At 42.7% G+C, this 16,320-nt stretch overlaps 1 protein-coding gene across 4 annotated transcripts in view; it reads right to left on the bottom strand.

Moving 5' to 3' along the window:
* LOC306986612 (cytosolic 5'-nucleotidase 3-like) overlaps positions 1-15,513 on the bottom strand; it is an 80,124-nt gene extending 64,611 nt beyond the window's left edge. The window contains exons 1-3 of one of the 4 annotated variants that reach the window (XM_079590021.1): positions 15,433-15,494; positions 14,540-14,601; positions 3,417-3,515 (exon numbers count right to left, since the gene is read on the bottom strand). In XM_079590021.1, coding sequence (XP_079446147.1) covers positions 3,417-3,485 — 69 coding nt within the window. In that variant the 5' untranslated portion in view covers positions 3,486-3,515; positions 14,540-14,601; positions 15,433-15,494. Of the gene's footprint in view, positions 1-3,416; positions 3,516-14,539; positions 14,602-15,432 lie in introns of those variants that run through there. The other 3 variants (XM_079590020.1, XM_079590023.1, XM_079590022.1) reach the window with 3 other exon arrangements.
* Positions 15,514-16,320: the final 807 nt, after the last annotated feature.

Below are 16,320 nucleotides of genomic sequence, written 5' to 3'. Positions count from 1 at the left end.
CAACAAGCCACGGCGCTGTCACGCCACACCATGTTCTCACGCAGTGAAAAATGCATCGAGGAGCAGAGAGCACACTGACAACGCGCCGACAGACAGGACAGAACAGGTTACTTTAGATGTGAAACAAAGTCTCAACTTTCAAATTTGTCAATTTTGTCAAGAAATGTAAATAATAAATACCGGTTTGTGGCTCTTTAATGTGTCGGACAGATCGCTGTAGAGCATCAGTTAAAGCTGCTCGTGAACCGATCATCTCTTCCTTCTAGTTCATTTATAGCATCAAATAAACATGAATGAACTTAAGAAGTAATCTTCTTTTAATCGCAGAAAGACATCAGTACACTGCGTTTATTAAGTTCAAATCCTCCAACGTTAATCTACTAAGTTAAAGGTATAGCGGAGGATTTTCTTTTTCCGGGTGGGTAGCCTATACTATTGGTCCACCTAAGTGTCAATCATTCTGGTGATATGTTTACGTAAGGCCGTCGTACGTGCTCGTCCCTATGTAGTTTTCGCTTTCTGGTGTATTATGTGTGATGAGTTTCAGCCATTCCTTTGAAAATGGCTGAGGGTCGAAAGAGAAAAAATTTATAAGAAGTGTATGATAAGAAGAGAAAGGCTGCAGAATATAGAAACAAGACCAGAGTGATTTTGGGTGAATATTTCACACGCTGGCGTGCGCTAAAAGCACAGGTTGGGCTTCCCACTGATGCCGCAGTCGCGAAGTTCTTACTAGACAGGTAAAGTTTGTCATGCTGTTTGGAGAAATCCATTTAAAATCACTGCTAGTAAAAGTTAATGTAAGCAAATAGAGTGTTGCGCATGTGCATTTTTTTTTTAATTGGAGAGGGCGGGTCTTTTCTAAAATTAGGAAAGATCCTCCGCTATACCTTTAACTCTCCTGACTGCTTTATCGGACAAAAATGGCGGATTCGTTTAGTTACCTATGATCACGCGCGTGAACTCGACAATCGACTACTTTGGAATTCGACCGAAAACAGGAAGTAAATACAGGTATTTGCGCTGGCTGAAATAACCATTTTTATTCATATCTTTCACATCTACTGCAGTCAGATTCACCGTGTTCACTCTGAAAGAATCACTTACATGGCTGGGCACTTGTAGTGACACATCAAGGATGTTAAGAGGCTAAAAGCAGGTTTAAAACTTGCCCCATTGAAGTCAACAGGGTGCAAATTTTAAAAAGAGGATAACACAGTGTAGGCAACACCGATTTTTGTCGTTGTTCTCTGTATTGACAGCACTCCAAATTTACAAAAAAATTACATTTAATTATAATTAATATAATTTAAAACTTCTCATTTTAATATATTCATTTATATATTTATTTCATTTAGCACATTTCAGTTCAGCACTGTTTTACTTAGAGTGTTATGTTTTTTTTTTAAATCCCAGGATCAATTTAAAAAAATATTGGTTGAATAATTGGTTATCGGCATGTACGGTGAAGGTTTAAACGGTATTACTACTCTTACCGATACTGCTTATCGATCCGGTACTTTAAAGCAACACCAAGGAACTTTTCCTCTGCGGTCGCCCTACATGTAGAAAGAGGAATTGTCCATTACCGCTGTCGTAAATAATTGAGCCTACCGCTGCCTACTGTCGCATGCAGGCTCGCTGTTTATCCAGCACCGGCTCTGGAATGAACGATGTCCACAGACAAGGTAGAGTATGATGCATGATTTTATGAAAGTATGATGTATTGCGACATCAGAAACGAAGAAAAACTAAATAATGACTATTGTAACGCTTCACGTAAAGCAAGTCAAATTTGTAGTTTTCTTATGTCTCATTAGAACTACAGAAACGCGACCCGATCTGGCAATCTTACAGTGTGTGGTTATAGCAGATATAGGACCGCAAAGCGGAGCCATAAGTCTTTCACCCTGTTACGACTTGATGAACCACTGAAACGATTTTGGAAACATTATTCTAAGGTAAAAAACGTCTTTAGTGTGCCTTAACGGTATTCTTGTCGGTTATTTTTGTTATATATAAATAAATAAAAAGGAAGACATTTTTTTTTTACATAATTAATATTGCTTTATATTTTGAAATGTAAAGAAATATCTACAGAAGGGTGCAGGCTTTTTGTGTTTTATATACAGAAGACATATAGGACATGAAAAAGCCTGCACCCTTCTGCATAACAAAGATGTTTTATTTGCTACATTTGCTACATTTGTTTTCAATAATTCTTATTTCTTTCTTTTCTTTTAATATTACCTTCTTACATTTTTAACAAAACCCCAATTTACCAGTTTTGTGTTATTCACAACCAGAAAGTGCTGCAGCGCATAGTGAATGCAGCAGGAAAGATCGTAGGTGCCACACTGTTTTCCCTCAATGACATTTACAATGCCCAATTAGCCAAAAAAGCACTCAGCATAGTGGGTGATCCCACCCACCCCTCACACGCCTTCTTTGCGTTTTTTTGTTTGTTTTTTGGGTGCATATGATACGCCGTGTAAACGTTCGTATTACATGCCATGAAGTGCGCATCATATGCACGCAAACACTATTTTTGGCGTAAATGGCACAATAAATAAAATTTGTGCTATAGACGCACTTTCATGAGATCGTGACGGGCTTTAACGAGGAGCAGTGGGTCCGAAATTTTAGGATGAGCAAGCCAACCTTTGATATGTTGTATCATATTTACATCACATTTAGAAAGAATGATAATTTCTACAAATATGCCACCAAAAATACAACCTGAAGACCTAGCACTCTCTCGACTCCCAGCAGGCTATGCTACAGTTATATGTTCAGTCAGAGAAACAGAGGAAGCTCCCGAAAAAAAGTTGCTTTATTTTATGATAGTCCGGTATAAAGAGACAAGACGAGATGTAGGCCACTGACAGATAAAATAAAAACAGGATTTTGATAGCCTTTATGATTTGTCTGATTTCTTCAAGCGTTCATATTTATCATGTTTACTATATGTTTACTCTCTCTGCCTGCCCGCGCGCTTCAATCAACTGCGATCCGTTCAGAAGCCTAAATCTCTTACCGACGTTTTAAAGTACGATGTCAATGGGCTCGTATCTAAAAGGACTTTAGTACAGTCATTTGGTTGGCCAAAAACAATGAACTGTATTCCCCATCCAGTTTTTTATATAATTTAAGCACGCTAAAAGAGAATCCAAAGATTTCGTAGGGTGCCTTAATGATAAATACAATTGAGTGTCGTTGGCAAAACAGTGGAATGATACTTCATACTTTCTAAAAATGCTACCAAACGGGAGCAAATACAAAGAAAAAAGTGTGGGAGATAAAATATAGACCCTTGCGGACCCCCCAAACCCCCCGCCCACGCCCCCCCACCCCCCCACCCCCTTACCAATATTTGACATATAATTTATTGAAATGTCTAAAGAAGCCATAATTACCTGTAGTGTGCTGGATCCAGCATTTCTCATGGATGTCAATATCTGTTCCACCCTCTTCGGGTCCCTCATGCTCACTGAACTTTTTGTTAACTCGGGAATCTGTGAAATTGTGAATTAAAAAATCTAAGCATTATCAAGCCATTCAAGTTTTTAAAAACAGGAGGCAACTGATGAAAGTTTTAAGTTTCATTCTGCCTTAAAATTATAAAATTACAACAACAAAAAAAGACAAAGAGGAAATCACTTGACTGAATAATTTAGTAACTTTAATTCACCTTTTTCCTATGCCACATGACGCTGTGAATTATGGGAGTAACTGCCATTAAACTAAGCAATCAGCGAAATGTTCACTCTATGGAAGCAATAATAATAATTTTCAAAAACTGGTTACAATGAGATGACATTACTCACCCTTCAACCATTGAATATTAAAAGGAAATTTAAAAGTATAAAAGTATTAACAAACTACTACAACGGACCATGAATAACCACTAAAGCTTGATTATTATTATTATCGTTATAATACCGTCTCGTTAGAACGATTTAGCAATATAGCAAGTGCATCGTACATTTAGCAATATAGCAAGTGAATAGGGGTGGGAGATATTTACAAAAATTAATCGATATTCAGACGATATTTTTGCAATCCTTCAAAGAAATGTGTGCAAACAGGCAAAGAAGGTCCAGTTGGTCTTTTGACTTGCTGCATTTGACCTATCATTGTATAGAATTACTAGTACATAAAGATATGAGACATTATTGATTTAAACATGAACCCAGTTACTGTACTAAATATTTATTGTAATACAAGAACAGTGCTTTTTCAGTACAATATATGTACGTAATAAATTAACTTTGTGGTTTGCAAATAGGCGGTTCACAAAATTCACGGTTTGTTTCGATACGATACAGTGATGTACGTTTTCGATACAGCATAAAGAAAGAAATGGCAGATAAATTTCCTATTAATTAAAATAAAAAAAATGTGGAACTTTTTTTGGAACTTTCTTGGAACTTTTAGTTTTATAAATGGGGGGCATCTTTGAAGGATGAACAAATACTGTTTTGGTCATCATCACATTAAAAATAACATTTAAATATGATAATATTTTAGTTTTGAAGTGCTGGAAAAAGATGTGTGATGTAGGCTAGGCCTACCTGAAGGCATTTTACCATTTCTGCCAAACTTCCATGGTTACAGTTAGTGTTACTATATTAAATCCATGGTGAATGTTGCTGATCTGTGAACTTAAAGGTGCCATGTGTAATTGTCTGGCAAAAAAATCAAGTCATACTCCACATTCCATACCAGATGGGGGCAGTATACCTCCATAAAGTGAATTGGTCTACTGAGTAACAGACGAGAAACGGCACAGTCTCTATGCTCCGCCCCTACCTTCACAACCATAGACATCATATAGATAGACGCCCTATTGACCGCTACTGCCTACTAGCGCGGTCGAGCTGTGAGGCCGCATCTTAAACTGGTCACCCGCTCCACTCAGTGTAATCTGAATGGCAGGTGCAATGAGCTGTCAGCGCATTTAATTAATCATACCTCACTGAATACCCAACTGATTTTCACGCGGGGGTTTTTTCTGCAAATGTCATTCATGTAGCTATGATACAGGACACATGGTTCGGCATATTTTAATATTCATAGTAGGCTTAACAGTAATATAATATTCTGATATAAGATATAAAGTGACCAGACGTCCAAAATCAAAATATGTGATGTAGGATATAAGGTATTTTATAAATCACACTATAAATATGATAAAGAAGCAGAAACAGATAGTTGCAGTAAAGTAAGATATTTTAATAAGTTGAAGAAACAATAATGATTTGTGACACACACACACACACACTAGGGATGGCGAAAACTAAAAAAAATCTTGACCGACCACCGAGCCTCATTAGCCGGTTGAAACCGGTTAACCGATTAGTTTAAAATATGCTACACTATTTGAAATAACAGCCATTTCGAGCCGCGCCTGCAATTTCACAACTCTGTCGCATCTCTCCGCCGCTCTGCCTCCCGCTCACACACACACACGGCGCCAGCGCCGCCCTTCCACTCACGTCACTTTTTAAAAATCCCCAACAGCGTGAAACATGAGTCCCGCAAACGCGGCGCCGAGGAGCTTGTATGTAATCGGCGGACAAATGGCTCCTTAGTTTCGAAATGGTTTGGGTACAAGGTGATCGTGTTGAAAATAAAGGCGTTTGTCTAGCGTTAGAAGCTCATTTGAAACATTGCCGCGGCTCATTTAAGAAAATGACAGCTCCGAACCGAAGAGACGCCGCTTTAGTTTGAGGTAACGTTAGTGCTAACAATAATAAAGAAAGATGATGATCATCGTCACCTTATCTGTTACCACTGAAATGTATTTGTAATCTATTTTCATATTTAAGCACTGGAGTATCACACAAGTTGCAACTTACGTTACATCTGTGTCATTCTGTTTGGTGAAATGGTCACACACACTACTATTTTCTGCACGCTTCCTCCCGTCGTCTGCCCTGGCTCTAACCTCGAGTGTGTTAGCCTGTAGCCTTTACTTTTCACAATCCTTGTGAGCGCGCGAACCCAAACGCTGTGACCTCGCGCGGAATGTTTTTATTGGTTTATTAAGTACAAACGGGCGAGTTATGAAAGATTGAGTGAGAGGGATTTGTTCACTTCACACAAAAAGATCTTGGAATGTGACGGCTAACTGTAGTAGCGTTTAGTCCACTGTCTATAATAGACTAATTTAGAGTTTTTTTTTTTTACTTTGCTCGGTTAACGTTGATACGGTCAACCATCGGTCAAACGGTTATCGGTTAACATCCCTAACACACACACTCGATTTGTGCATCGCCGTCATGTGTGTATTACAGTTAACGTTATTACATTGCTTCCTGATATCACGTGCGCAAACACAAATAACCTATATTTATATATGTATATACTAAAGGGCCGTTGAATGCTTGTATCTGATAACCGTGAAGCTCTTGTAATTATTACTTTACCCAACCTCTCCATGTTGAGTGATGCAGTAAACCTCAGACAGCGCACGTCGTCAGCGAGCTGCTGTCGTCAGCGAGCAGCAATATTCAGACAACGAGGGCGCGCGCGCCGCGTTGATACCTCCGTTTCAGTTTCTCGAACCCGCGCAGTGCGGCGGTCAGAACACGGAGACCATTCTGCCCCTAGCTATGCGTGCGAAAGCATGGGCAGTGATCCCGGGCGTGTCAGAATGGGTGCTGAACATTGTAAAACAGGGATATGCGCTGCAGTTCGCTCGCCGTACCCCGCGCTTTCGAGCCCGGACCGTGACGAGCGGTCCTTTTCTTATCTGATTTGATTTGTGCTTCAGAGCGCGTTTTTTTCCCTGCAGCGGGTGGTGGTGGTAGGGGTCTCTTGCCAAGGGCTTCAGCCATGCTTCCGCTCTCTTCCCTGAATTGAAATGAAGTAGTGGGCTGTACTTTCCACACGATTGACATCAGGTTCAAGTACGCCCACAAGCCGTGCGAGTTATTCGTGTATTGCAGGTTGGCTGGTGGTTATGTTGCCCGCATACCGCCTCCCATGGCCGAAACTGGTATTATGACACCTGTCGGGCCGTGGCTAGTAATGCTAATGCTAATTAAGGTTGATATCTCTGCAGTACTATAACTCGACATTTTTTTAATGACATCATTGCCCTTATTTCTTCTCGTTCTTTTGATGCGTGTAGCTCATTTTTTTGATATTTTTACCTCAATTTTTACACATGGCACCTTTAAAGCTCATTCATGGCAAAATGTTTCTCCTGGTTTCAACGTTTGATCCGTTAATAACAGAGAAATGTGAATGCTTCTCACTAGATCTCGCAGTGATGTTATTACTTCAGTCGCGAATTAAAATGTTTTCTCTGGATCTCTTAGCGCTGTGTATAGCAGTGTCGCTTCATCACGATTCGGCTCGCGCTGCACATACTGACATTGATGGTCCGAACTGATAAAGTGTCCGTGAAACCAAAAATAATAGTGCAGTTTCGTTCCGCTTTTACTACGTTTGCCCAGAGGTTTGCCATTGATGTTGTGCAACGTTATGGTGGTCGCGCCAGCGCGGATTTTGGTCGGCAGGAAAAAATGGTCCAACGAATCGTTCGGTTTGTATGTGTACCGAACCGAAAGCCTCGTACCGAACGGTTCAATACGAATACGTGTACACCCCTATTTGCAAACAGTACTTCTATTAGTAGACTAACAACAATGTGACTACCCATTTACTAGAAGTTAAAAGAAGCCCTGTTCGGAGGCTATTACGGTGGATCTCTTGGGAAAATGTATTCCATCTTTTGGACTCATCATTATGCAACGCAATTTTCTAATGATGCAATCACGAAACTCGCCACTTGATGTCGCCACAGACATTTAAGAAAAACTTTTTAACTTCAGACTTCAGTTTTCCGCAAGCAATGCATATGTTGCCTTTTCTATCAGCTATTTCATTAATCGTTCATCGGCTTTACTCTTAACGTTTTTGGATTGTTGCTTCAACCTAAGAAACGTCATAACACACAGGTAAGAACTCCGTAGTTGTATTGCAAATTAGTAGCAGCAATTACTCTCGTGCAATTGAGGAACGATCGTGATTTTGTACAAAAAAAACATGAAATACAGTCAAACAAACCCCATACAGTATTAAAATCACTACATATAGTTTAGAAGGTTATAGTGTGTGTTATTTGTTTTCTCTTTAACTTCCTTCAGCTCTTTTCATGTTTGGGGGGTCGAATTGTACAAATGATGAAATATTCGATATCCCAATTTTGCATATCGTCCAGGCAACAATTTGGATATTATCGTCTAAACGATATATCGCACACCTCTACAAGTGAATTATGTATATGATGTATATTACGATTATTGATGGCAATTTCAAAACACTGCTTCATAAAGCTTCGAAGCCTTTACAAATATTTTTTTCCGAATCAGTGGTTTGAAGCGTGTATCAAACTGCCAGAGACACTTGCCAGAGACACCCAACGCCCACGTCGCCCTCACGTGTCAGAGCCACTCACTTATGCTGAGGCAAGCTACCGCCCTCCGAAGGAAGCGCGGGAACTGGTCTCGTTTGGATATGGCGAGGACGACACCATGTCTACGAGTGCCTCCGTCTGGTCTTAGGCTCCTTCTGAAGCCGCCCCTGCCTTGCTGGATGCGGAGCTCATGGCCATCCTCACGGAGGTGGTAGCGGCCATGGAGCTGGACTAGGCAGCCCCCAAAGAGCTGCCGTCTAAGAAATGGATGGACGTTTCCTTCCTCGGTGCGAGCCGTCAGGCGGAAATCCCTCAGAGACCCGCGCCCTTTTTCCCCGAGTTTCACGAGGAAATCACCCGGTCATGGTGCTCCCCTCACTCAGCCCGAGCCCATGCACAGGGTACCCAGCTGCTGACGACGGTGGAAGGGCGGAGAAATTGGGGTACGCGCGACCGCCTCCCGTCGAGGATGCTGTCGCGGCCCACCTGGCGTCTTCCCCCGGATGGAGAACCACCCCATTGCCTTGTAGGCCATGTCGAGCCACTGCTCACATCGCCGAGAAGGCATATATTTCGGCTGGACATGCAGCATCTGCCCTCCACACGATGGCAATTCTGTAGGTGTTCCAAACCCGACTCCTGGGGTCCCTGGACGAGGAAGGCCCGGACCCCGAGTCCCTCAGAAAGCTGCGCACGGCAGCAGATCTCGCTCTGGCCGCTTCTAAAAAGGTCGCCCAGGGAAAGTTCCCCGGTGGCTGGCGAGCAGCCCCGCCACAACTTGCGTTAATGCCCCCTTTATCGAGCCACCTGAGCGTGTGGGCGACGCTCCCAGTGGCGTCAGATTGGCTAATCAACACTGTAAAACGCGGCTATACTCTTCAGTTCGCTCGCAGACCGCCCCGCTTCGGTGGCGTGATTATGTCAGAGGTATCAGAACAGAGCGCCCTGCTGCTACGGGCAGAAATATCCTCTCTCCTGGCCAAAGAATTAATAGAGATAGTGCCCGATGAGAGGAGAAATTCCGGGTTCTACAGCCATTATTTCCTAGTCCCGAAAAAGGGCGGAGGTATGCGCCTACATTTAGGTATGCGATACCTAAGATACTCTAATGTATCTTAGACCTGAGATTACTGAACAAAGCGCTCGCAAAACGCGCGTTCAAGATGATTATGGTGAAGCTGATCCTCGCGCACATCCAGCCCGAGGACTACTTCATTGCGGTAGATCTGAGGGATGCATATTTCCACATTCAGATAGCCCCGCATCACAGACGCTTTCTGCGTTTTGCATTCGAAGGTGTTGCATACCAGTTCAAAGTGTTGCCGTTCGGGCTGGCTCTGACCCCCCGCGTATTTACAATCAGTGGAATGCGCATACTGAACTATCTCGACGACTGGTTAGTCATCGCACGGTCGAGAAGCGCTCTCGAGGAACACAAACACAGACTCCTCGCCCACCTGACAGGCTTGGGGCTGTCCGTGAACATACAGAAGAGCACGCTTCAGCCGTGCCAGTCCATCACATTCCTGGGTATGGTACTGGACTCGCGCACTGATCGCGAAATTATCAGAGCCGAGAATTCAGTCGATCCACAATACACTAGTCCTCTTCGTTTAAGGCAGGGCAGTCCCCTTAAAAACGTTTCAGAGGCTACTGGGTCTGATGGCGGCTGCAGCCTCTGTTTGCAGACTGGGCTTGCTGCACATGAGACCGCTACAACACTGGTTGCAAAGCCAAGTGCAGCCGCAGGCGTGGAGACCGGGAACGGAACGCATTGTCATAACGCGTTCATGTCTCGAAACTCTGGCACCTTGGTTCGGCACGACCATGTACAACAGGGTACTGCTATGGGCAGGGTGGTCAGGCGAGTAGTGGTCACTACGGATGCGTCACTATCAGGCTGGGGAGCCCTCTGCGATGGCAGACCAGCATTCGGTACGTGGGCGGGGGGACCAGATGCACTGGCATTTAAACTGCTTGGAGATGGAGGCGGTTCGTCTGCCTCTGCAGAGCTTCCTTCGGTTCGTAAAAGACCACCATGTTCTCATCAGAACGGACAACACAGCGGTGGTGGCGTACATCAATCGCCAGGGAGGGTTGCGCTCGCGATCCCTGCAGGGTTTAGCGAGACATCTGCTCTTGTGGACGGACAGAGTACTTCTTTCGATTCGAGCAGTGCACGTACCGGGCAGTTTGAATTGTGGCGCGGACATGCTGTCCAGGGACGGAATTGTACACGGAGAGTGGAGGCTTCATCCGCAATTGATAAATATGATCTGGAATCTGTTTGGCAAAGCGGAGATCGACCTTTTTGCATTGAAGGAGAATGCCCACTGCCCGTTGTACTTCTCACTGACAACGGCCCCTCCGAGGGGAGACGCGCTGTCGAGCCGCTGGCCCAGGGGGCGGAAGTATGCTTTTCCCCCGGTCAAGTTAATGCCGCTGGTGTTGCAAAAGATCAGGGAGGAGAGATGTGCATTGATTCTGGTAGCGCCCAAGTGGCCCAACCAGCCGTGGTTCCTGGAGCTGGTGAACATGTCGCAGCTTCCCCATGGCGAATCCCGCCGAGAAGGGACCTTTTATCCCAGGCGAGGGGCACCATATGGCACCCCAGCCCGGAGCTATGGGACCTGCACGTGTGGCTGATCAACGCGGACTATCACAGCGAGTGCTGCAGACGATAGCAGAAGCTAGAGCCCCTTCGACGAGGTGCTTATACTCGCTGAAATGGAAGGTATTTGCTAACTGATGTGTTGACAGACAAGAGGACCCCAGAGGTTGCGATATTTCCATTATTCTGACCTTCCTAGAGGAACGTCTGGATGCTGGCAGTTCTCCGTCTACAGCGAAAGTCTACGTGGCCGCTATCGCCGCTTTTCGTGGCATGTTGGATGGCCATTCGGTGGGGAAGCACCCCCTGATAACGAGCTTTCTCCGGGGGCTAGGCGACTTAATCCCGCCCGCCATCGCCAGATGCCGGTCTGGGACCTGTCGATAGTGCTTAGTGCGCTGTCCGACCCACTTTTCGAACCAGCCGAATCTAACGACCTTAAAGTGCTCTCATTTAAGACAGCGCTACTGCTCGCGCTAGCTTGCGGGAAACGGGTGGGAGACTTGCATGCCCTGTCAGTGAACAGCGTGTGTATGCAGTTCGGACCGGATGACTGTATGGTCAGACTTTTACCCAAACGCGGCTACTCGCCAAAGGTGCTCTCAACTCCGTTCAGAGCTCAGGTGATTACAATTCAAGCGTTTTGCCCTGATGAACGAGACAGTAATTCAGTGTCTCAGAAGTGCGCTTTATGTCCCGTGCGGGCGCTGCGAACTAATGTGAACAAAACTAGCCAGTTTCGAACTTCGAAACAGCTCTTCGTCTGCTACACGGGAGCCAAGAAGGGCATCGCGCTGTCGAAACAGAGGCTATCACACTGGATTGTGGAGGCTGTGCGACTAGCTTATGCTTCTTGGGGAACCGTTTGCCTGATGGGGGTGCGCGCCCACTCCACGAGGAGTTTGGCGTTCTCATGGGCCTGGGCGAAAGGCATGTCTATTCAGGACATTTGTTTCGCAACTGGCTGGTCATCTCGCAACACTTTTGCGAGATTCTATAACTTGGACATTCCCTCGTTCGCACCACACGTGCTGTCAGTGCAGGAGGAGGGAGCTGAGCAGTCATTGGACTAAGTCAGCTAAGAACACGCCCCGCCTGGCGCGTGCTCTAGCCATGGTTTCGAACAGGTCGTATAGGCAGCGCGAATTACTATAGTAATGGCTGCGGGTGATGCATTAGCTACTAATGTGGTCCCCTTTATTATGCCCGCATTTTTAAGCCGGCAGAGTATTCCCAAGCACCAACATATTGCTGCAAATTCCCCATATCACACCAGTTCAGTGTTGCTTAACTGGGTGCGGGGGGATACTAATGGTGGGGGCGCCGATTTGGCTCTGTGCCAAGAGGTGTTTCAACCAGGTCTGGTACCTTAAAGCTAGTGCGTTCTCGTGCTTATGCTCTACAAGGGCTCGATGCGAGCTGTGCCGGCCAGTTTTTCCACACGGCGGGGGTTTTATTGTTCCCCATACGTAATGTCGAGAGACCGACTCGATAAGGGAACGTCTCTGGTTACTCACGTAACCGTAGTTCCCTGAGAGGAGGGAACGAGACATTACATAACCGGCCGTGCGGAAAGCCTTTCACCCTCATAGCTCTCGTTCAGTCGAAAGATTCTGAGGTTTTTGGCTATTTGCAAGCAAGAGTTATTCAAATCAGACTTCATTCCCCCGTACGTAATGTCTCGTTCCCTCCTCTCAGGGAACTACGGTTACGTGAGTAACCAGAGACGTTTTCATCTCTGTAACTGTGATATACACTTTAATATATGTAAATTTAATCAAAATTAATCTTTGGTACCGAATTTGGTACCGAGAACCGTGGATTTTCACTGGTATTGGTACCGAATACTTAAATTTTGGTACCGTGACAACACTAGTTAGTTGTTAGACTTGTTAGTTGAAAAATGGCTATAGAGAGGAGTATTTGGTTAAATATGATAACTAGGCCTATATTACATATTTATTATAGTTTTACCTATATCATTAAAATACTATAACGTTGTCATTATAAAAACGCATTAGGACTATATTTAATTTGAGATGTTATTTTTAACCTTTAATAATAATACCAGTTGACAGGGCTCTGTATGTTTACAGCATTAGATTATTTTTTTATTTTTTTTGAAAAAAATTAACAACACATTAACGTATCTACACCTAATATTTATCTAAAGGAATCGATATTGAATCAAGATCAGAATCAAATCACAATCATTTAATTGAAATTATGAAATTTGTGTCAAGCAATAATAACAATAGCATACCAGTCATTGTACCATGTAAACATTGTGTTGTCACTAAACTTAATAAAAAAACTGTTAGTCACCAAATATTTTGACAATTACAATACACTTATAATTGTGATGCAAGTTTTTGTTATTTAATTTTAACATCCCCCCCCAATCCCAATCCACCCATTTTATGTTATGTTATGTTATGTTATGTTATGTTATGTTACGTTATGTTATGTTATGTTTCACTGTTTACAAAGGAAGGGCCTGCCATCTTGATCAAATCCCAGAAGGGAAAATCAAAACAAAATAAAGTTAATCGTGAATCGATTTAAATCATAAATCGGATTTTTTTTTAGGCCATACCGCCCAGCCCTAACAGTATATGAAAGCACTATATAAATGCCTCATTCATTCATGTTTCAAAGTGAAGTGCGCACTTTCCATGTCTCAGAACGGCTCAGTTCACACAGTGAAAGTGCTGTGGAGTTTAGCATGCATTTAGGAATGTAGCAGGCACCAGTATGCATTATTTTTACATTTGCATAATTTCCAACATAGATCATGTATAGTATTGTAATTTCCCTACTGTATAAGTAAAATAATATATAATGAACTATTCATTTCCATTCATTTGTTTTACATGGCCATTACTGTCATGGGAATAATTATAATAATATACAAATATTATCATATTCTAATTGTTTGGCTTCCTAAAGCACCAGTGTTAATGTAATGTAGACTGAGACACTTAAGAGAGTTTTAAGTTCAGGTTCAAATTACCTTGTACTTCTTTGCACATTCAACATGGGTTGGAGCTCTTAATTTTGAACTCTCAAGGTGGACCAGATCGATTAATTTAACTTTAAAATGTACAACATTTTCTTTTGGAGGGGTGGGGAGGACCTAGAGGGACTGAAGTCCACCTCCCATAGTCTCACAAAATCCTGTGGGAAACACTGCTGCCAATCAGTGTTGGGTGTAATGCATACATTACTAAGTAATTAATTACTGTAATTTAATTACTTTTCCCTTGAAAAGTAAAGTAAGTGATTACTCTGGATTGAATACTCTACATTAGACTGTGTTATTAGACTGTGTTAGACTGTGCTGTTGCTACGAAAATAAGAAAACATGTTGGGGGTTTTTATTTTATAGAGGTGAAATTAATCAAAAACAGAAGTAAACCGCTACAATAATATCGGTTTTGTATTACCGGACATTTAAAGTGAAAATTCCGTCAACTGTCTGAAGCATCTTTCACACTGACCCTGAGCCATCAGGCAGTCCTCATTGTCCAGCACTGATCAAGCCCAGTATAATCTGGAGAGACTAGGGAGTGGAGAACTATTTTACTACCAAAGACATATGCGTGCATAGAGTAATTATGGGATGCAGAGAGGGAGACTATGGTATATGGTAAGTTTATGGGGTAAAAAAAAAAAGGAGGCCTCATGATATAGGGCCTAGCCTAATCATTTGTAAAAGTTTTTGTTCTATTCAGTGTTATTTTACTGAATAAATGCTTTGTATTCTAGATAAAACCCTCCAAGCTATCTGCAAGGGTACAGGAGAGACCAGCTCGTTAATATAAGGATATATTCTGCAGTTTAAACTTTACAAGTTTCATTTTACAAGCGAATTGTCATGCCTGCGTTTCCTAAAATCATCGAAACACTGGAATCAATGTTGTTTAGGGTGCTGTAGGGAGAAACAGCCCACCAAATGTGTCTATATGCCCTACATCAAATTCATAAGCTAACTGTACAGATTATTAGAATAAGTCATTGCTAACTTAAATGACAATTTCTTCCGATCGCATCTTTTGTCTTGCACTGACAGATGTGCAACGGATTCATTGTTGATTTGTTTCGTTAATTAACTTTTTATTAGTTTAGAAGTATGAGCCCTCAGCTTTCATTATTTTATGACAAAACATTCTGCGCTTTGGGGGTTTGTTCATAAATGCCACAGCAGTAACATTAGAGGAATCAAGTAAACTGCGTCCAGAAGTCAGCAATGCAATAGAGTTATGAAAAGGGCTATAAATTATACCAATTTCTCAACCGTAAACATGTTTAACGTTACGCAGTCAAATACTCGTGACAAACTGTCAAATACTCGTGACTGAGGAAAATTGTCAGTAATGCTGTAATAACTTACCATGTTTAGACTCGGTGGTGATCTTATTATTATTATTCTTATGTTTTTATTGGCGGTTCGGCAAAGCTTGTTAGGTGCTTTACCGCCACCTACTGAACGGGAGGGTGGATCAGAAGATTTCAAGAGGTCCTCGCTGCCATAGATATACATAATAAAGGATAGAAGTCTCGTCCGCTCTGCTGGCCAATGGAGGTTGACGTCCGCACCTGGCGGCCATCTTGTCACAGTCAGCTCGCTCACTCGTAACACTGTTTTAATTGTGCATGTATTTTTAAATAACCATAACTTGCAAAATTTTCTGCCAATTTTCAAACGGGTTGGTTTGTTATAAACGTCAGAGATGTAGTTATGACACGGCATACTTATGAATAATTCTAATATTATATGTTTCAACATGTTCAAGCATCCAGAATTATAGCCATGTTAATAATGTTTGAAAGAAACCAAACCGTTTGTAAATCCGTCAAGATTTCAGCGAGATCAGACTATTTGTGTTCGTGCAGATCACTCACCTTACATCGGGTACCACAGAGCCAACCAGAAAGCTTGCCTGTGACAAGATGGCCACCGGGTGATGACGTTAGAGACTCCGCCGTAAGACTTCTAGCCTTTATGTCTATGTGGTGAACAATCTTCCTTGGAAGAAAGTGTGGTCTCTATCCAATAAATATTTAATCACTAATAAGATTAAAGAGGTGTCATTCAAGTTGTTACATCGATTTTACAATCTTTATATCCCAAAAAATGTTTCCTGAGTTGGATCCCCTATGCTCCTTCTGTGGAGTGGAAGTCTGTACCTCACCTTTTTTGGGACTGTGTTCATGTCTACTTTTTGGAAGAAATTGTGTCTGTTTGTACGTGCTTCTTTATTAGTTAATTTTGGTTTAA

The sequence above is a fragment of the Phoxinus phoxinus genome (assembly GCF_949152265.1).
Source record: "Phoxinus phoxinus genome assembly, chromosome: 19".
Taxonomy (NCBI): domain Eukaryota; kingdom Metazoa; phylum Chordata; class Actinopteri; order Cypriniformes; family Leuciscidae; genus Phoxinus; species Phoxinus phoxinus.
Note: the sequence above shows the minus strand (reverse complement) of the source record. Positions and strands in the feature narration are given on the sequence as shown.